The 20968-nt window shown below is 45.8% G+C and overlaps 1 protein-coding gene and 1 long non-coding RNA gene across 4 annotated transcripts in view; one reads left to right on the top strand and one right to left on the bottom strand.

The window, feature by feature from the left end:
• The window catches only part of CD34 (CD34 molecule), a 23316-nt gene extending 8525 nt beyond the window's left edge, over positions 1 to 14791 (bottom strand). Inside the window, exons 1-4 of one of the 2 annotated variants that reach the window (XM_036094604.2) lie at positions 14460 to 14791; positions 4262 to 4444; positions 3356 to 3609; positions 2023 to 2103 (exon numbers count right to left, since the gene is read on the bottom strand). In XM_036094604.2, coding sequence (XP_035950497.1) covers positions 2023 to 2103; positions 3356 to 3609; positions 4262 to 4444; positions 14460 to 14538 — 597 coding nt within the window. In that variant the 5' untranslated portion in view covers positions 14539 to 14791. The remainder of the gene's footprint in view (positions 1 to 2022; positions 2104 to 3355; positions 3610 to 4261; positions 4445 to 14459) is intronic. The other variant, XM_036094588.2, reaches the window with a different exon arrangement.
• LOC118537215 (uncharacterized) lies at positions 14029 to 20968 on the top strand. Of its 2 annotated transcripts, XR_004918004.2 has the most exons (4): positions 14029 to 14271; positions 18436 to 18612; positions 19153 to 19226; positions 20722 to 20968. It is a non-coding gene; the product is annotated as an uncharacterized LOC118537215 (long non-coding RNA). The 2 variants fall into 2 exon arrangements; XR_013449893.1 differs by lacking the exon at positions 20722 to 20968 and having other exon boundaries at positions 19153 to 19667.

Here is a 20968-nt window from a genome sequence, read left to right as displayed (position 1 = left end):
GAGCAGCGCAGAAGCCTTCTTCAGGATACCGGAGGACTTGCTGTCTTTCCACATCCCTACTCACAGATCCTCCCCAGACCTCAGAAGGGAGTACAGACCTTCTCAGCTGTGGCATGAATAGATGAGACCGTAAAGACCACAGAGAGAAAGCAACCACAGCACAGTAAGAGGAGTTATTTCTGGAGTAGCAGTAACTTTCCAGCACCTTGTCTTGTACGATGACCCTAGTTAAATGTGAACCTCGAAGAGCAATGGACAGACACTTAGAATGCTCTGCAATTAGTTCTAAATCGGTGGTACAAAGAAGCAGCATTTTGGCACAGGAAAATCAGTGCTTAACCAGGATATTACTAAAAAAAAATAAAAGTTACTTTTTTAAAGCTATAATTAGCAAAGGGCTTGGCAATTTTTTTTTAAATAAGTAGAGTTGAAAGTCAGTATCAGAAACACAGAGTATTACCTGTACATTGTATAATCATGTTTAAGTTCACCATTTTGCAAATTGCACTTGTTATCTATTGTGTGAACTAATATCTTTGCAATTCCCATTGTTTTTAAAAGTCCTAGGCTAAATAAAGACCTTAGGTATAATTTTAAGAGATCTGTGAGTCAGAATGACCCAGCTGAAAATCACAGGTAAAATATGGGTCGTCAGAATGGACCAAATAAATAGCCGAATGTTTTCTACAGACTACAGTCTACCCAGGTCCTTTCCAATCTATGCAATCACACACCACGTATATGGCTCCCTTAAATGGATTCCCAACTTGTAAGGAAATGTTTTTTCCTACAAGTGAATAGGAAGAGTCCTGTCGTTCCATTCTTTGTCAAGGAAATTGTAACTGTCAGGAAAATTTACCGAAACAAAGCAAGAACGTCTGCTATCACCATTAAAAGTTAATGCGGTACAGTATAGTCTTACCAATGCAATAAGACTTGAAACTGAAACAAGGTGTAACTACTAAAAAGGAGGAGAAAAACAATGTATTGTGGTAGGTAACAAGATAGCTTGCCTTAAAAAAAAAAATCAACTATAAAGCTCTTGTAATTAACAAGTATGTTAAGGAAAATGGCTAAACCCAAGATAAATTTCAGAACTCAACTTTCTAATATACCACCAATGATCAATTAGAATATTTAATGGGAAATCTATATTATAAATAACCTTAAAAAGTTCATAAAGCCTACAGGAAAAAAAACCTAGCTTTTAGTTTTTGAAAACTAAAAGGACAATATGCTGAACAATACAAGAGAAGACCAGAAAAATATAGAGGGACTTATAGCAGTTCCAATGAAAATTTTGTTTTTTTTTTAATTTTGACAAGATGTTTCTAGAGTTTTTCTAAAAGAATAGACAAAAAATACATTTTTTTTAATAGTGTAGCAAGCAAAGACCTGCTTGGCTGGATATTTAAAATACTACAATGTAAAAGTATAATAATTTAAAAAAATTTAAAACAGGCAAAAAAAAGACAAACCGAACAAATAAAATATCTCTGAAGAATATGCCCTGGGACATATAAAAACTTAATAGAAGCTAAAAAACAGCATTCCAATCGACAACAGAGGGTATCATTCAATAAATAATGTTAGGAAAACCGGTTATATGGAAACTACAGCATTAAGCACAAAGACATTCTATATGGATTAAAGAGTTATATGTCAATAATAATAAACAATTGGTATTTTAGGTTACTAGTTCATATTTCACTGAGGACTTTCTTAACACAAAAGCAAACTTAAATCTGACTATGTACATACATATTCAATGTACGACAGAGGAGGGAAAAAGTAACAACTAAATTTAAATAAAATTGTCTTTGCCTTCTTTGCCCACCAGATGGGGCCTCTTACTCCCTAAACCCAAAGCTCAGTGCTGGAAAGTGCCTGACCAAGCTAAGTTCTTCCCACCCCCACCAAAGTCTGGTCCAGTCCAAGATGGCTTAAGGATGTTCAGAAAGGATTGTGGGAGAAGAGGGAGGAGGAAAGGATGGGGGTGAGGTGGAGGGGAGTTTGACTTACACAGCTGTAGGTCTCATTTAGCTCCAGGCAGATACCTTGGGTCAATTTCACTTCTTTGACTTGGGAACATTTGATTTCTCCCTGTATTAAAACAAAAACAAAGTAAATAAGCCAGTATCTTTGCCCCTCATTCCCTCCCCCACCTCTTTTCCTCTTTGATTTCTGTGAGGTACTCTTTTAAGAGGTTTTAGGAAAAAGGAAATTTAGAAATGTTAGGGGACTAGAGCTATACAATGGTATTCCTCCCTTCCACCATCTCACTCCCATCCCCATCAGATAATCAAAACTTGTTACTAGCCCAGGCTTGCCAGCAAGTAGCTATCTGCAGTCTTGGTAAACATTAGCTTGGATGGTACAGAAATGGAAGAAGGGAGGAACTTTTCCCACTGGGGCTGTTTTCCCTGCAGTGGATTTTTTTTTTACTTACACTTGCAAGTAAGGCCATATAAGCAAACAGATAATGGGGTGGCCAGGCAGAACCTGGTGACACTCTTTTTCCTCTTGGCCCCTTGGACTCCCCAGATTCCTATTCTAGTTCCTTTAAAAACAGAAACCAGGCAGGTTCCTCACACCTGCCTCGAGGCTCCACGCCCTCATATTTTCTCCCCTTCCTGCTAAAAGCCGTTGACAGCCATAGACCCCAAGGCTGAGCTCACCATCCCTGGTCTGCCCAGTTCTTCACGGCTTCTCTATGCCTGGCATACTGTCAAACCTTCTCATATACAGGAAATGGTAGTTGTCCTAAACCTTTTTGGAAAAGTTGCCCCATTAAATGGAGGATGGTTTCCAAATATGCCCAAAGGGAGATGGTGCCCTGGTCAAAGCCCAGACGGAGAGGTACTAACAAGAACCACAGCAGACCTCCAAGAATCCCTCTTTACTTTCTACTCCCTAGAAATGCAATACCCACAGCATTGGGTATACCTGTCTCCACTCTTCTCTTCCCCTGTCTATCCTTTCCAGCAATATTTAAGCTGCATAGTTTCTTTTTTAAAAAAATATTATTTATTTATTTAGAGAGACAGAGAGAGAGCACGTGAGAAGGAGGAGGGGCAGAGGGAGAGAGAGAATCTCTAGCAGACTCCTCGCTGAGCATGGAGCCCAACATGGGGCTTGATCCCACAATCCTAAGGTCATGACCTGAGCTGAAATCAAGAGTCAGACGCTTAACTCACTGAGCCACCCAAGCACCCCTAAGCTACATATTTTCCTTGCTAATTCTTACATGACCCAAATCTCACTGGTTGGGATGAGGAGAGGTTGAAAGGAAGAGAGGGTTTGCATACATATGAAGTGAGGGGGTAATCTGCCACTTTTGGCCCAATTCACCCACCCTGATGGTACTTGGGGTAAGAGAAAATGATGTAGAGTGTTCAGTGGGGGATGTCACAAGGCTGGTGCTGTTGTATGGGGGATCCAAAACATTTCCAGGTAGCAGGCTGGGCTTCAAGGTCATGTCTGAAGTTGAAAAGTTGGTTGGGATAGAAGTTACTGTGATAGCTAAAGAGGTCTGTGACTGGACAGAAGAGCTCGTGGTCCCGGGCACTGGGGTGATCTCAGAGGTAGATGTGATATTGACTGTAGTCTCTGAAATAGATCAAAACACAAGTGTGCATGTGCACATGTTTGCATAAACACACACACACACACACACACACACACCCCTACACATATCTCAGTTCACCGTCTTGAATTAAAACCTTATAGAGAATGATATTGGCATGGACTTCAAACCAGAAAAGGGAATTTGGGGAATTAAGAGCTACTTCATGTCCCAACCCTTACCAAACTCATTTCAAGCCAGCTGTTGGAACCACAGCTATAACTGAAAATGTTATTAGAAGAGCTTTTGGGTTTCTGACACTGAACTGGATTCTGGTCTACCCTAAAGAAGTCAAAAAGCAGTTTGAACCTGAAGAGATCAGAGATTTCTAGGGAGTCTTCATCTGATCCTTATTTTATCGCTAACCTGAACTCAGCATGAGAGCAGGGTACAAGGAGAATGACTGATCAGGATCAGCTGCTAAAGCTGCCTGAGAAAGTTGTCACTATATATCACTATAAGCTATCAGGAACTTACTTCAGGGTCCCCAAAGCATGATGCACAAACCATATTTCGTGGGGCTTGTATGTTTCCATCTGTGGGGGAAAGGAGGCCTGGGGGTGGTCTGCAAATATCCTAATGCTTTACCCAGGCACCAGCAGCATCCCTCTGGGGCCTGAGACAAGCACTTTTTACCTGAGATGGTTGCAGTGGTACCATTGTTGTCCTGAGAGACAAGGTACAGGGCGGTACTTCCAAGAGGACTTAGGGTGGTGGCCTCCTGGTTGGATACATTTGCAAACACAGTTGAAGTTATTTCTTGGGGGCTTGACTCTGTGGTGACAGCAGTCGTGTTTTCTGTATTTGTGAACCCAGAGGCTATAAAGAAACAAGGAGGACAAGTCAGAACCTCAATCATCCTGGAGCTTCATGACATCATGACATCAAGACTATCCTTCTGGACAGGTGACTAATTTCTCACTACTAGATTTTCCCTAAGAAAATAAGGAAGGGAAAGCTTGTATGCACCAAGTGTCTAATATAGTACTATTTATAGGAGGGGAAAGTTGCAAACAACTAAATGAATTACAATAGGATAAATGCTATATGCACGTCATGTACCATAATCATTACAAATAAAAAATTGTAAGAAAAACTAAAGCCACATGAGAATACAAGGCAGTGTTTGTAACATGTTAAGTAAAATACTAAAATATCAAATTATATCTCAATAAATATCACAGAGATCTAAAATATGGGGGAGGAAGTACCTTTATTTCCTCTTTAATGTGTCTTCCTCTCTTCCATCACTCTCCATCCACTAGAGTAATATACTCTTGGAATAATCACTACAGCCACGCCATTTCCATGCACCCCCCCCTAAAAATCTTCTCTCTGTCTAAGGCTTCCCCATTCCCAAACTCCCTTCATTCTTTCCCTTATGGCCTGCAAACCCATCCTCCTTGTCTTTTGTTGAGAAACTCAGTGAGCAGCCCCCCCTCCACACACACACACAGATTTCTTTCAAGAAGCTCTGACCTAGGAATCCAGTGGATGGACTAGAGAATATAAGGCCTGGTTTCTCATCAAATGTAGTGGGAAGAAAGCTTAGTTCTGACTCTGCCAATAACTACGTAGTTTAACGCGTGTGTGTATATATATGTGTGTATCTCAGTTTACCAATCTCTAAAGTGAGGGTCTTTTCTTACATGGATTGTTGGGAAAATTAATGACAAATATTAAATTGGTATAGTATAATGCTCCCGGATTTAATTATTCTCTGAAGATCTTCATGAGGGTCCTTGCCGTTCCATGTTTCCTGGGGTACCTAGCAGTGCCATCCTTACACCCAGGAAAGAGAAGCTTCCTGACTGGACCTGAACCTGAGTCTGTATTCTGTTCCTCCTTCTACTCTGCCTGGCCCCAAACTGTGAGGAGTCCATGGGGCCAACAGAGATGTGCCCTCTCTCCTAGGTCATACAGTGGGGACCAGAATTCCTAGAACTTCTTGCCCAAATGGCTCTTTGCTCACTTGAGGATCTTTATGCGGCCCTTTCTCCCAGTCCATCCTTCTGAGGGTGAACTGCAGCACCGGGTACGTACCTCCAAGGCACGAGAGTGGCCAAGAGGTGGCTGTTTCAGGGAGAAGGGTTGCACGTTTAGCATGTGGGTGGTGTGTCACTTGCATGCATAGAAGATCCCCAACAATGTGTGCCAGAGTTGTGAGTAAGAAGGGAAGAGGGATGGGCTACGGCTAAAGGCCATCTCTTCCTGCTCAGAGACCGACAGGGTCCAAATTCACACTTGGCCTTCCAGATGGCCATGAAGGTATGATTTTCAAGGTAAGAGGATAGAGGATATTTCATTTAAATAGGCCTGATTGGTAACTTTGAAGTACTTAGACATACGACTGGGGGCCTCTATTCTATTCTTGGCGTGGGCCCTATAAACCTTAGGGATGGGCTCGGTACCTAGAGGTCAGCGCCCAGCAGTACCACCCTTAAGGAAAGACCCCTGAGGATCCCAGGCCACCCTAAAGCTTGTCTTTAAATTTTCCTGATTGAGATCTAGGTCTGTATCTTTTGGGGTTTCCAGGTAAATAGCAATGTAGAATGACACCTCTCCTTTCCCTCGACATTAAGAGGGAAGTTAGGCTTTTGTTTCATTGCAATTAACTTGGGACCAAGAATGCTGCCTTTAAAAATGGTGACAAGTTTCACTCTCCCACATCTGCCTCCCTCCCCACCTGCTGCAAGTAGATTGATATGAAAGGTGAAGACAATAATCATATCTTAATATTACGTGCAGGTGAGCGGGAGGAAGAAGTGATATTACCATCTCCATTTTAGAGATAAAAACCTGAATCACCAAGGTTTTGGGCAAGAGGGGAGGCCATAGTTTATGTGGGGCAGGGAGCAATGGGGCCACTGAGGTTTAGCAGACACTTGAGTGGAAGGAGCCAGAGGGTCAGGGAGTCTAAACTGCTAAGGATCAGGATGCATCCTCCACCCTTCTGGAGAGAAAAGAATGGGCTCCTATCTGGGTCAGGTGGGAGGTGGTCTTCTCATAATAAAATAGATGGGGAAGCATATCCAGTCTTCCTCTGCTCCTAGATAGGACCCGCTCAGCAATCTGCCCCTAAGGTATGAACTCACTGAAGGGGGCAGGTGGTGGGAACATGTGGACACTGAACCGAAGGATCGTCCTCTCCGGGTACCATTCCAAGGCACCATTGGAACTCCCCCTTGACATCATCCTTCTTTCCCACCCTTTCCTCTTCTTCCTTCCAACACATCAATTCCTGGGAATCCTATCTGGCTCAGCCTGGCCCAGCCCTTTTCTCTTTCCAAAGAAAGAGGTGATGTCATGCTTTTGAACCCCCTCCCCCAGGGCCTCCTTCACCCAGACAAACAGTTTTGAACTTTTCCAGATGTGAGCGGAGACCTGCTGCTAGTTCTGAGGACAGGGGTGCCTGTGCCAGATGAGTGAAGCAACTCTGGACCCAGGCCAGCTACTGACCCACTAGGGTCGGGCTCCCGGCGGCCGCAGCCTCCTCTCGCCCACCACCTGGCCAAACACCGAGCAAAGGTAGCAGATCCATCTGCAAAGTGAATGAAAGCCCAACCTCAGATTCACGTCCCTGAGCCTGGAGTGGGCAAGGATGCCTGCTGAGAGCCTGGAGAAACAGTCAAAGAGGGAGGCCAGAAAGGCAAGGCTCAGTGACAGGATACGTGTGAGTTGGTATAGAGCGAGGGAACATGGCGGTAGGGCCCTGGAAGCTAATCCAACCGGGGGTGGGGGGGGCTGCTGCGGAGGGACTGGCAGGGAGGGAGTCCTGTGGTTTCACAGCTTCTAGGGCTCCCATTCTATCTAGAGCTCCCATGAAGAGACTGCATCTTGCAGGAATAACATTTACATGAATAAAGACTGACCACAGGTCTCTGTTCATCCTCTTCCCACACACGTCCATGGCATTAAACCATCAAATGCTGACCCTTCTTTATCTGAGCTTCTGTTCTCCCAACTTGGTTAGGGAGTAAGAGCAGCTTACCAGTTCGATTCTAGGAGACAATCAGTGAAACCTCCACTCCATTCCATTCTAGACCGGAGCCTTCCAGACAAATAGCCTTTAGCCCCAACCCAACAGATCATTTTCAAATTTGAAATCAAACAAATTAAAATCAAACAAAAGTACAATTTAAAATCAAACAAAAGGCTATCTTCTGCTGTTTACTTCCCATTCTACCTTTACTAACTGTGTCTCCCTGGGTACCTGATTTGACTCTAGATATCCTATTTGATCTCAACTCATGAACCTGGGGCAAAGGGAGGAGACAAGGTATCAGGAAGTTAGCAAAAACGAGGATAAGAACCCAAAATGGCCAAATAGAGGTCACCAAAGTCCTGTAGTAAAAGTAATGCATTTAACTTATAGGCACTTATTCAGAGGCGATTATTCTTGTCTTCCACGTAGTTCTAACAAGCTTGGTTATCTGATATCCTAGCTAAAACTAAAAATTAGAGACTCCTAGAAGCAAACAATAAGGAGAAACAACAGCTTAAAAAAGAAGAAACAGAGATAAAAGAAAAACAGGCATGAGTATTAAAACCCACACCAGTCTGGCATCATTTATGGTAGGAGTAAATAAATGCATACACCTTAATAAGCACTAACAAAGTCACTGAGTTGCACCATAACCAAATTATTTTCCTGATCCAACCGAATCATGGAAGTTAGTCCTTTTTTTGAGGGGCACACTAAGGAAGCAGGGGCGGAATGTAATATATTTTTAAGAGATTTCTACCTACAATTAGTAAAATGAAAAATCTTTTCATCTTGAAAGAGGGTGTACAGCTCCTCCCATCCAGAAAGCTCTGCTACCTAACTAGCTAAATTCCCATGCTTTAGGAGACTATACTTGGTCTTGTTTTTTTTTTTTTTTTTTTAAGATTTTATTTATTTATTTTAGAGAGAGAGCATTCACAAGCGGGGGATGAGCAGAGGGAGAGGGAGAAGCAGGCTCCCCACCGAGCAGGGAGCCCAACGACGATGCTGGGGTTTGATCCCAGGACCCCGAGATCATGACCTGAGCTGAAGGCAGATGCTTAATCAACTGAGCCACCCAGGTGTCCCTTGGTCTTGCTTTTCAAAGACCCTCTTATGTTTAGTGGGGTTTTTTTTGCTGGTGTTTCCCTGATCTCCTGGCCAGACAGCCCCATCCCATCCTTCTGTTCCAATCCTGGCAGCCAGCCCCAGAGGGGTTTCTGGGAGGAATTCTTGGGTGTCTCAGCCCATGGGGAGACAGCACTAGGAAGAAGCAGCCTGCTGCCTCCGCTGGGACCTCCCAGTCTGTGTTTCTGAGAAAACAGTGAAGCCTCCATGCGAAGAGTGTGGGCTCGGCAGTCAGACCGTGTACTGAGGTTTCTTTGCCCTGTTCTCGCTGTCAGGGCTTGGAAGGAGGCTTCCTCAATTCTCTAGACCTTACCTGTGAAATGGGAATAAAAACCGCCCCTACCTCCTAGTTGTTTTGAGGAATAGGGGAGTTAAGGGGCTTAAAGCAGTTAGCCCGGCTGGTAAACGCTCAAGAAATAGCGGTTATCTTTAGTCAAGGGCCCCCTTCCTTCTGCTTCTCAGAGGCCTTCAGACATGTCTCTCCGCCACTTATCTGGCACAAAATCATATATGCTGTTTCCTGAGTATAGGTCTTGTCGCCTCAGTTACATTATAAATTTCTTTAGTGTTGGAAGCGTCTCTTGGACTCATTCGTTCTACTCAGGGCGCCAAGCACGACCATCTGAGCTCGGAAGAAGTCCTCAGATTGCATGGTGCCCATGACAGACATATGCACGCCAACCGCCTCTACAGACAGCCGTCCCATTCAGGGCTCCAGTTTAAGAGGGAATTTATTAAATTAGGGAGCGACCATGGGAGGATGACCAGAATCAGGAGAGTTCTAGAAACCAAGTCTCATATGGTTGAGGGCCTGGAGTTACTTCATCTAGATGGGGGGTTGGCGAACAGCTGGTGGACCCAATCTGCCCACAGGCCGTTTGTTGTATGGCCAGTGAGCTAAGAAGGGCTTTTACATGTTTCGAGTGTTGTAAAATAAAACAGAGTAGACTATGCATTAGAGACAACATATGGCTTCCAGAGTCTACAATATTTACTATGTGGCTCTTGACAGAAAAAGTTTGCCAATCTCTGATCCAGAAAAGAAGAATCTGGGGAGGGAGAACAAATAACTTTATTCAAGACTCATTTCACTTACTTACTCACTCTTATTTTTTGTCATAAGCACCAGTGATGTGCAAAGGACCATGCTCAGTGCTGTGGGAGCACAGAGTAAGAGAAGACTCCTTCCTGCGGTGTGGTGTGGGTGTCATCCCAACTTAAATAAATCTCTGTCCTCAAGGAGTTTATAATCTAGTGGGATCAGACAGATCAATATCAGATTCATTCTGCGGTAGTTCCAAGAATAGAATTAGATTAGAAGTTACTGAAGATTGGAGCGCCTGGGTGGCTCAGCCGGTTAAGAGTCTGCCTTTGGCTCAGGTCATGATCCTGGAGTCCCAGGATCAGCCCCATTTCGGGCTCCCTGCTCAGTGGGGAGCCTGCTTCTCCCTCTCCCTCTGCTCCTCCCCCTGCTTGTGCTCTCTCTCTCTCTCAAATAAATAAATAAAATCTTAAAAAAAAGAAGTTACTGAAGATTAACTGGTTCTAATTAAGAATAGAATTTAAAGTTAATGATTAGAAGATACAAGAAAGCTAACTTCATTGTAATATAAAGAAAAGCTGAAAATAACATGTTTTTGTTTTGTTTTGTTTTTTAATGGAATGAACTACTCTGGGAAGTGGTGAGCCACCCGTCTTTTCCGGGAGCACTCAGGAAGCGTCCTTGTTATGCATCTCACTAAGATTGGGCATCTTGGACTAGCACAAAGAACTGGCTTGTTGGCCTTCTGATGGTTCCTCTGAACCTAAGCTGTGATGTGAGCATAAACCAAGTGCCTGTGGTCTGAGGCTACCAGTGGACTGGGACTCCTCTTTAATATGCAAATAGCTGGTCTTGGCCCCCATCCACTTACCCTGGAACCCTAGGCTCCTGAGCTTCCTCTGGGGGCCCAACGTTTCTCCCAGTCCCCTCTTCCTTCATTCTCCTCATTGCCACTGACCCCTTTTCCACAGCTCTGTGCCTCCCTGTCCTCAGGCTGCTGCCTTTCTCCTTCCGATTCACCGGGGGCCAGCCAAGCACCCAGTCCTTTCTTCCAGAGCACACTAATACCAGGCGAGTGTGTGTTTATCAAAGGTTTGAGAGCATGGCACCAGATCACAGCCCAGCCCAGAAGACACACCGGCATAAGCTTGAACTACTTAGACATCACTGTGCTAAGCACCCCTGCCACACCATGAAGAGTTTCTCCTTGCCGGGTCTTTTCCACCCTCAGGCACCACTGTTTCTGTGCTGCTCCAGGCACCCCTCCTTTCTCCTCCTTCTGGCCTCTGGATTCCCACAGCCTGCATCTCTTGGGCCCATCAGATACAAAGTTCCACTTTATCTTTATCATGCTCAGCAATTCAACCTCCGGTCTGCCCCTGCACATCCAAGGCCTGGTTTTTTTTTCACCCAGAGATTCTTTAAGGCATTTTCTTTAACAACACAATTGGCCACCTAGAAATGCCGCTCCACTACAAGCTATCAGTTGTGGGTTCTTGGAGTCTTTCCCCCCAAATCAGGAAGAAGCAGACTTCCCAATTAAGCCAAAAGGCCTTTTCCTTTACATCCAAAGGGAAGCGACTGATCCGGGGATGGGGAGGGGCCAGAGAACAGGTGCTACAAAGTACACCTCAGTCCATCCCTATTTGTGTGCACCTCACTCCCCCGGGATGCATGCATCTTTCTCCTTAGCAAAGTCAGCAGCTGTCGGAACAAAACATCATAGATAATGTGTTTTTATTTCTTAGCTGAGGAGGGAAGAGAATGTTCTCATTAGAGAAGTCAAAATCCAGAAAAATAGGAAATTCTGCCCTGGCAACTCCGAGCATTTTCTCTTGGAGGGTGGTGTTTTGTTCTTTTTCCACACCTTCACATTTTCAGTTCTCCACACTCGGGGCTGTTTAGTGAGAGCAGGCAAAGTCACCGAGAGAGGGAGGCCAGGCACCCTCGGGGAGCTGAGCAACCCTCCAGCTCTGAGAGTGAGCCCAGGCCCTCCTGCCTGGCATCTAAAGGAAATCGGGCAGTGAGGCCTTGTGAAGTGGAATTTGTTCCTCCTTTTTCTATTTGTTTTTGTAAGACTCTGTGCCCAAGTTTATCTGCTGCAGTTTGGTGCTCCTTGCCCTGAGCTTTTGGAGACAAAGACTCAGAGAAGGAAAGAGGTGAGGACAAGTGAGCAAGGAGGCCCAGGAGGTGGAGCCAAAGGGATAAGAACAAAGATGCCCAGGCGTGTTTTCTCAGTCAAACAGGAATGCTGCGGAAGAAGACTTGCATTTGCAAAGGTGCTGCCAGCTGGACCTACCCTACAAAGGGGACCACTGGGGGCCACTGAATTAGTCAGAGGTCCCCAAGCCTGCTCCTCCTCCTCAGTCGCCATGTGGCAGAGGTTCAAAGGGTGGAGTCCTCTCTCCTCTGGAAAATATCTGATAAAATTCTTTTCCCTTTTCTTTTTTCCCCTCTTACATGTAGCCCCAGACAGGATATGGGTGTGGGGTCAGCATGCACGAAGGACCCAAAGGAAGAAGAGGAATGTGAAGGGGCGGGACGGGGGGTTGGGAGGGTGTCCTTATGGTGAGAGGAAAGATAGGCCATGGAGGTCTTGGAAGGAACAGATAGCCCGAGCCTGACAAATGGGGTTTCCTAATAACTGAAAGGCTTCTCCTCCCAGTTGGTGGCACGGCAGTCCTCCCTGGTGGCCTCTCAGCTCCCACTCTGACTCTGGTCACCACCCAGAGCAGCCCCATCCACAGCAAGAAGAGTCTACTTTTGGTTCGCTGCTGTGCCCATCCTTATGCCAACTTCTCACGGGGACAGAAAGAACTTCCCAGAACAAAGCTCTCTGTCGGTGTACATGACACGGAAACCAGCGAACCCCGGGTACCCTACATTTTGCAGTAATAGCACGGAATTCCTGCAATGTCCCTCTGTTGGCATTTCAAGATATGATCCCTCACTTATTTATCCCACGATGTATACCAGGACAGAAAATGACTCCTAGCATTAAAAAAATAAACAAACCCTAGAAAGTTCTTGGGGAAGACATAAAGCTCCAGATTGGCCCAAGTAGTCCATGCCCCAGCTGTCACCCCCAAAGCTGAAACAGTGGAATTCTGAGCCTATCTGGCCCCGATTTTGCAGGAGGTCAGTTCCTCCCCCCACCTCCTGCTACAGGCCAAGGCGAGACTGAAGCTGACCAGCTGAGGAAATAAAAAAGGGTGGGCCTCACTCGGCCGGGGACCAGGTCATCACAAGCTGTGTAGCCAAGGGAGAGTGGAACATCTGATCAGCTGTTCATCAAGTCCCCCCTGTTAGGAGGGTGTCGTCTAGCACCCAGGGGAGTTCCCCGGTCTAGCGCTTCGAGAGCTCAGTAACAGCTTTTTCCCTGCCCCAGAGGGCAGATCCACGGCTGCCAAACTGGTCAGACCAGAGCCTTCCTTAGAGCTTTCTCAAGCCCGGGAGTCTCTCTCCAACTGGGTGGGCACAGAGGGGGACAGCAGAGGACAATGAGAGCAAAGGGGCCTAACTGGCAGGCCCAGGTCACTCTGTGGGGCCATGGTGGGTGGCCTTTCGGATGGAGTAAGAATAGGGAGTTGGGAGCCCTAGAGGGCTGGAAGCAGAATCTTGAGCAAAAGGGAGAACAAGGGACAATGTTTAAAACCTTCTAAATGCAATGAGATGAGATGGAAAATGCTATCCCCAAATGAAAGCAATTAAGAATAAATATTTATTGAGTGCCTATTATTTCTTCACCAAAGTGAGAGCAAGATCTTAAGGAGTAGGGGCAAGTGTGTGTGACTGGAAGAGCGTCCACTAGCCTGCTAACCTATTCACTAGTTTCAGAACTTGGAGGGGGAAGGGGGAGAAAGCCCCCAAATGTAACAAGTCTTAGTTGGTGCCAGGGTGGGGGGTTGCAATGGGGAGAGGGAGGCAGGGCGCAGAACAAACCCCATCTACCGCCACCTTCTCTCCCTGGGACTGGGTGTGGGTGTGGGAAGAGGGGACTGGGTGTAGGTGTGGGAAGAGGGAGTTGTAATTTAGCTTTCCGATCTTCATTAAGTGCAAGGATCTTTTCACGGACTGTTCTTCATTCCACACTCCCCTGGTCACCTAACTCAGGGGGACTCCTAGGCCTCCTGGGCGTCTGAGCCGGGGCCTCGTCCCAGGTTGGCCTCGCTCGCATTCCTTAAAGGTACCCTGCACTCTCTTCCCAGCAGCCGCTCAGGCCGGGGCTTTCGGAATCAACCCCCGGGCGCAAAACTTTCCTGCTTCCCTCCTCCCCGCTCCTGGCTCTGGCTCCGATTTTGCGCTCCGCACCTTTGGCCACGCGAACAGACTGGCATCTTCGAAGCCCTTTACTTTAGAGACAACTCCAACGAGTCGCACGCTCTGACTCCGGGAAGCCCGGGGCGCGCCGCCCGGTTGACACCTGGGCTGGCTGACCCTGGCGGCGGGGTGGCCCGCCCTGCCCTTCCCGTCCGCCCCGCCGCTTCCCAGGTGACTGCGCCGATCCCCGCGGGGCGCGGTTCAAAGGGCCCGGGTCCGGCCCGAGCCCCGAGCCGCGGTGGGCGTGGGGCGTGGGTGGGGGCCGGGGTCCCTTCCCTCCGCGCCCCCGGGCTCTGCGCGCTCGGCCGCGGGAGAGCGGGGACCCTCCCCGCCCGCCCGGGCGCGCGGCCGGTACTCACGCAGCAGACTGAGCAGGCAGAGCGCGGTCCAGCCCCGCGGCATCCCGCGCCCCGCGCGCGCGCCCCTGCCGACCAGCATCCTTCCCGCGCCGCTCCGGAGAGATGCGCTCAGCCCGAGACGCGCTCGGCCCGCGGGACGCGCCGCCCCCGCCCTCCGCCCGGGAGCGGGGTGGGCGAGCTGGCTTTTTCCCCTCCCCTCCCTCTTTATTCCTGGCAAGGCCGGCCCCTCTCCTTGGCCGCCACTAGCGTGAGCTTCCCCGCTCAGTCCCACAGGCGGAGGACGTTAACAGGGGCCGGGGTTGCCGCCGTGGAGGCCAAAAAAGGTGGAGGTTTGTGCGGGCTCCAGACGAGTCCTTCAACTTTATATAGAGGCCCCGTCTTGCTCCTTCAAGCTCGACTTCCACTTAACTTTTAACCCCTTTGTGTCAGCCTGGCCGGTGGCAGGGGCAAGTTTCCTCGGAGTTCTCTCTGTGTGTGTTCTTTCCTTTTTGTTTTTCTTTATTTTTAACTTTAAGCGAGAACAATCTTGCCCAAGGACTCTAGGACCCGAGTTTACAAGTGTGAGCATTTTGCTAATCAGGTAAAACTCAGCACGTGCCCCATCTGATGCATTTCATGACAGTCACACCAGAGACTGTGCTGCATGGTAATGAAGCATGAAGAGTGAGCAGGACACATAAATGACTGTAATCATTCATTTTACCCGTCGGAACCATTCTTGTCGATTCTCTTTTCACTTTTTTCCCCTGCAGGATCTGTCTATTTGTGTTAATTTGGAGGGGTTTTTCTTGTGACTGTCCCTAATTTTCCACATAGTTTGAGCCCATCACCATCATCACAAAGACAAAGGACTCCCCGGGCACCTAGACGGCCCTTTCTCCAGGCACCCCCTCTCCAGCTCTGCGTCTATGAGTCTACAGGCTTTATCTTGCTCTTTCATCAGAAAAAGGACTGCCCCTGACCCCACCCTCTACTACCTGACTGATCCTGGAGCTCCCTATTCCTCACTAGTTGTTCTAGAGGTTAATAAAGGGAACTGCAGAAACTCTGAGCTGGGCGGTCAGCCTAGTCGCAGATTGGTTCAGATGGGGGAGGTAGAGGCTGGAGGAGAGAGGGGTGGGCAGGAACAGATGATGGCACCAGGGAGGGGATAAGTTAAGGCCCAGTCTGAGGTCCTCAATGGAATCACAGGGTTACAAATACCCAGTGTGCTGTCTTCCATGATGTGGGCAACACACAGCCCAAATGGGGAGGAAGGAAGGTCAGCCCAGCTCCCTCTGATCTTGCCTGATTTACTTGTCTGCAGACTCCCTAGCATCATGAAAGTAGACTTATCTCTGTGGTCCTTCTCTGATCTACTGTTATTTGGTTCGTACAGAAGTGGGCCCAGATCTCAAAACACAATCCGAAGCTCTCTATTCTGATCTCGTTGGCTAACTTTCCTTTAAATAGGAAACAATGCCTTTCATCACACAATAAAACCAAAGGCTTAAGATGCAAATTTGATAGAACACAATGGTATGGAATGAATCTGTTTCAAAGTGTAAATGGTGATGTGGATCTGACCACATTGTGATCTCAAAGGCTTGCAGCTGGGGACAGAAAAGGCTGAAAAATACATTTTAAAAATCAGGCGTTTGTCCTTGGGACTTCCAATTAATAGAGAAAAGAGGGGAGCTCCTCTCCCACCCCTTTTCTTAGCCCCCCTTCAACTTTCTCCACTCCAGGGGCTCGGGCTGCTTCACCCCCAGTGAGAGGTCATGAACAAAATGTGGGGTTCCAATCCTTGCTAGGTAGGAAGACCAATTTGGCTCACATGGCTCATCCTTCATTCTTTGTCTTTTGTTCTGGTTACTTCAAATGCCATTTGTCTGCCCTAGCTGGACCACAGGAGACAGGAAAGAGTTTGTCTGAATTTCTTAGCTAGCTTTGGTGCCGAGCTTCTCAAAATGTGGTCTACACAGAATCAAGGTTAGGGTCCGGGACTCTGCACTTTTCATAGGCAGTGTCCGTGATTCTTAGGCACACTAAGTTCAAGAAGCCCTAGTTTAGAAAGAAGACACGCTGGGTGCAAAGTGGAGGGCAGACTTCAGGGAGGAAAATTAGGAGTAGAGGGATGGGAAGCCGGCACATCTCTTCCTCTGAGAAACCAGAGCTGTTCTTCTCTGGTCTGCAGCATACCTGTGCCCCCAGGTGTTAACTGGCTACCCTTCCTATTTTCCAGAGTCACTGAGACTCACCACTTCACGCACACACCACCCACAAACTCAGGCTCAGTCTGGCCACTGAAGATGAGTCCATCCTGGGGCCCCCGTCTTATGTTTCCTCACAGTCAGATAGAGGTGAGCTCTCAAGTCTCTTCAAAGCTCCAGCCTTTCTTAGCTGCCCCTTGGTATCTCTGCCCCCCTAGTTCATCACATAAGCTGGTGCTAGAAAGGGTGGTAACTACACGGCACATAGTGGAGGGTGCAACAGAAAGATCCAGAGTGAGAGGCCCTGTCAGGCCCTTTATAGACCTTCTAGGTTATGACCATCTTTACTATGGAACATCGCCCCACCTCAGCCCCAACACACACACATCATATCGATCAATTTAAAATAGACCCTCATCCCATGTTAAATATAACTACTTTGATGTAAAAAAAAAAAAGGGAAATGATTTAAAATGTTTTTGAGTTTTGAAGTTTATTCTTCATTTGGTTCTTGTAATTCAGACTTTATTATGTTTATATAAAACTGTTAGAGTTGAATTGTGGTTTACAAGTTGGCTAAGTTTACCTTTTATAGACAGTAAATACAACTTTTGTTCCTTTTGATTTTCCAGTTTCATATTTTAGAACCAACACCTTTTTCCCACGTTGCAAACTTGTTTTGGCTCTTTGAAAACTCTCAGGGTTTAGATCCCAGTTGAGCAGGGAGGGAGCCTTGGTGACAGAGGTGTTTGGATGCCACAGGGAGGCCCTGAGGCCTTGAAGTCGGAAGTCAGTACCTTCTTTCCTCTTCCTGCCTCCCAATCTCTGTCCAGGGCCTGCTCTTGGCAGAAGCTAACTGGAAACCCACTGAAAAGGGGGTCTGGGAAATATGGCATGTGGGTTCCCTGCCCCAGTGTCTGGTAGGAAATTACTCGCCTCCAAATATGCCATAGGCAGGCTATAGAGACCACAGAGCAAGAGGGCCCAGGCCAAATTATGATGATCGGATTACAAAGGTTATTGAATCTATTTAAAACATACTGCCAGAAAGACGAGGAAAGAGTTGGGGTAGGTTAGTCTGCTTGGCGTAGGGAGCAAGCAAGGTGAAAGAGCCTCACTCTTGTGGTATGCTCTGGTGGTATAGTTGTAAGGACCAGAACTGAAGTTAAGTAAGGGATGGAACATGGCTGGAACCAACGTGGCAACCAATGCTTGCTCTGTTGGGGGGTGCAAGGGCAGGTAGGCCTGGTCACAGGTCTACTCACACAGCTCGTCAGTGTTCTGTGCACCCATCTCCTTTGTCAGCATTTCAGGGGCAGAACATACAGGGACCAGAATGGTGTCACCAATAGGTAGACAATTTAGGTAGATAATGACCTGCCTGTCAGCCCTGAGGTGATATGCTCTCTACCTTGTAGTGACTTAATCTTTCTATCCCTCTCCACCTGTAAGTGATACTCTTGTTCGTTATATTCTTTTTACAATATATTCCATTTATTTTATTTTTTTCATGTCTTTGCAGATTAAAAACTTGCTACCTATTTTTAGCATATCTGAATTCTGCCAATTGTTTACCTATTGTCTATAGCAAATACAATGGAAGAATTTTGCCCATCCTGTTTGCTTTTCTTGGCCTCTGTAGAAGAATCGAATATTCTCACATAACGGAGCAAACACACACTATCCCCGGCATTATAGAGAAGCGTCTAGAAATGTGGGGTTGGAACTAAGGGACTCAGGGTAAATAACTGGCACTCATACAGTTTCATATATTTTTCATACAGATAACCACTTTCCCTGCTCTGTTTACTGAGTAGTCTCTGCTTTCCCTACCGATCTGAAATGCCATCCTGTCATATGCCAACATTGTTTATAAATGTGGGCCTGCTCCTGGACTCTCTCCTCTGGTCACCCTGTGTACCCCGGTGCTTTTCCCATTGTCTAATCTACTGCAGCTTCAGGTAAGTCCTGATATGGGTAGGGCAAGTGAAGACCCTAGTTTTCTTCAGAAAAGTGGCCTGGCTCTTCTCTGCTCTTTACTCTTCCATATGTATTAGAATCTGCTTATCAGGTTCTTCCCTAAAATAGCCTTTTGGATTTCAATCAGAACTTCTCTGTTGATTAATTGGGAGAGAACCAAATCTTTCCTTTGGTGAATTTGGCATAGCTCTCCATTGTTTGGGTCTTCCTTAAAGTTTCTGATTTTTCTTGCAGTGGTTGTAATTCATCTTTCGTTAGATTTACTCCTAGATGATGGATGTCCTCTAATGCTATTGTAAATCGTATCTTCTTTTTAATTATTTTTGTGCTGGTGTATGAAACAATAATTCATTGTTTTATATTGATCTCCTGTTGAGCTCCCTTGTGAAACTCTCCTATCATTCCTAAGTGTTTGTAGATTCCTGGGGTTTTCTATGTAAATGATCATATCAGCTGCATATAGTGATAATTTTGTTTCTTCTTTCCAATCTTTCTCCCTCTGAATTATTATTTTTTTTAAGGTAATGTCCTGGCAAGAACATCCGCTGCAAGGATTAAAGATGTGGTGATCCTAAACATCCTTGCCTCATTCCAGGTTTTAAAGGCTAATATTCTAATGTTTTCCCACTTAGGATTATGTTTGCTTATTTTTTATATGTGCTCTGTATCATGCTAAACACATTCCCTTCTATTCTTCATTTACTAAAAGATTTCTTTCTTTAGTAATGAGCTTACTATGATTTTTAAAAATGTCTTATCTAGATCTATCGAAATGATATATATTTTTTCCTTTAATATGGTAGTATAGTGAATTACATATATAGATTTTCTAACATTAAACCAACTTTGCATTAAGCCCAACTTTGTCATGGTTTATTATCATTTTTATACACTGTAGAATTTAATTTGCGAGTCCAATTTTCTATTTATGATTTTTGCTTCTGTATTCATAAATGAAATGAGCCTGTATTTTTTCTTCATCACTATGACATTGTTTGATTTTGGTATTGGGGTTATAAAGTCCTTATAAAATGAGTTGGAGAGTATTTCTTTTCTTTTTCTTTTTCTATCCTCAGGAAGAATTTTTATAAGACTGGGATGATTACTTCCTTAAAAATTTGTTAGAACTTGCCTATGAAATCACTTGGGCCCAGTATTTAGTGTGAGACTATTTTAAAATACTGATTCCATTAGTTGTTATGAGTTCTCAGTTTAAAAAAATTTCTCCTTGAGCAAGTGTTATTATTATTTTCCTAGGCAATTACATATTTATCAAAGATTTCAAATTGTTATTGATAAAATTCCTTCTGTCTCATTATTCTGTGCTTTATCTGGAGTATGTCCCCTTTCTAATCCATATCATTACTTGTTCGTGAATAATTTGTGTCTTAATTTGTTACAAACGGTTAAGTTATACGAGTTTTCAAGTTACTCATGGATGTGTATGTATGTATACGGGAATTGTATGTTGGGATAACATCCTCATTGCATTTGAGTGGGTGGGGCTCTTCCTTAGATGGGAGTGAGCTTGGGCTGACCACCCAGTGCAGGCGCCCAAGATAATCTGTTGGCACGTTTCACAGGCCCCTTGGGATATTATTAAAGGCAAAAATGTAATGATGATTAGAAAAGAGGCATAAAATGTAATGTCTCATTTCCCCCTCCCCTCCAAGCATTGGCCTAGGGCCACCATCTCAGTTTGGCTCCTAAGGGACAAGCTCCTGAGTCAGAGAGAAAGGCTGTGGCATTTCAGCTAGACTTGCTCACAACCCACAGCGTTTCTGTGCATTGCTGCACCTATTAAGAGCTGGTGATATAGTGGGAAAACAGCGTGTCGCAGTGTGATGTTATTTTACTTTGTGAAACGATAACATGCATCCTGTACACGCACAAGGATTGTCTCTGGTGGTGAAGTTATGGCTAAATTTCACTTTCTTCTCCACTCTGTAGGCAGCCTGTGCATTTGGTGTTTACAATAGCTGTGCATTACTTCTATAAACAAAAATAACAAGCAAAGCTATTTTTGTTTTGAGAAGGTGAAAGGTGTGGCAATTATTCATGATTATAGTTCTTCCCTTTGGCTTTGTCAGGATCTGGGGTGTCCTCTGGGAGCGGCCTTGTGATCGCTGAACACAGCTTGGCTAAAGGGTGAACACGTCTGTGATGAAGCCAACTTGGATAAGGATCCTTTAAGTCCCGGGAAGCAGCGCTCTGAGAATGGGTCAGACATCCACTGTCTGTGACTGTCAGTGTGGCTGTACTTCTGGCATTGTCTCTGCTCATTTCCCTTGTGTCAGTTCTAGGCCTTCAATAAATCTTCCCGACCGTGCAGACCTA

This window comes from Halichoerus grypus, chromosome 7 (assembly GCF_964656455.1).
Source record: "Halichoerus grypus chromosome 7, mHalGry1.hap1.1, whole genome shotgun sequence".
Lineage (NCBI taxonomy): Eukaryota > Metazoa > Chordata > Mammalia > Carnivora > Phocidae > Halichoerus > Halichoerus grypus.
Note: the sequence above shows the minus strand (reverse complement) of the source record. Positions and strands in the feature narration are given on the sequence as shown.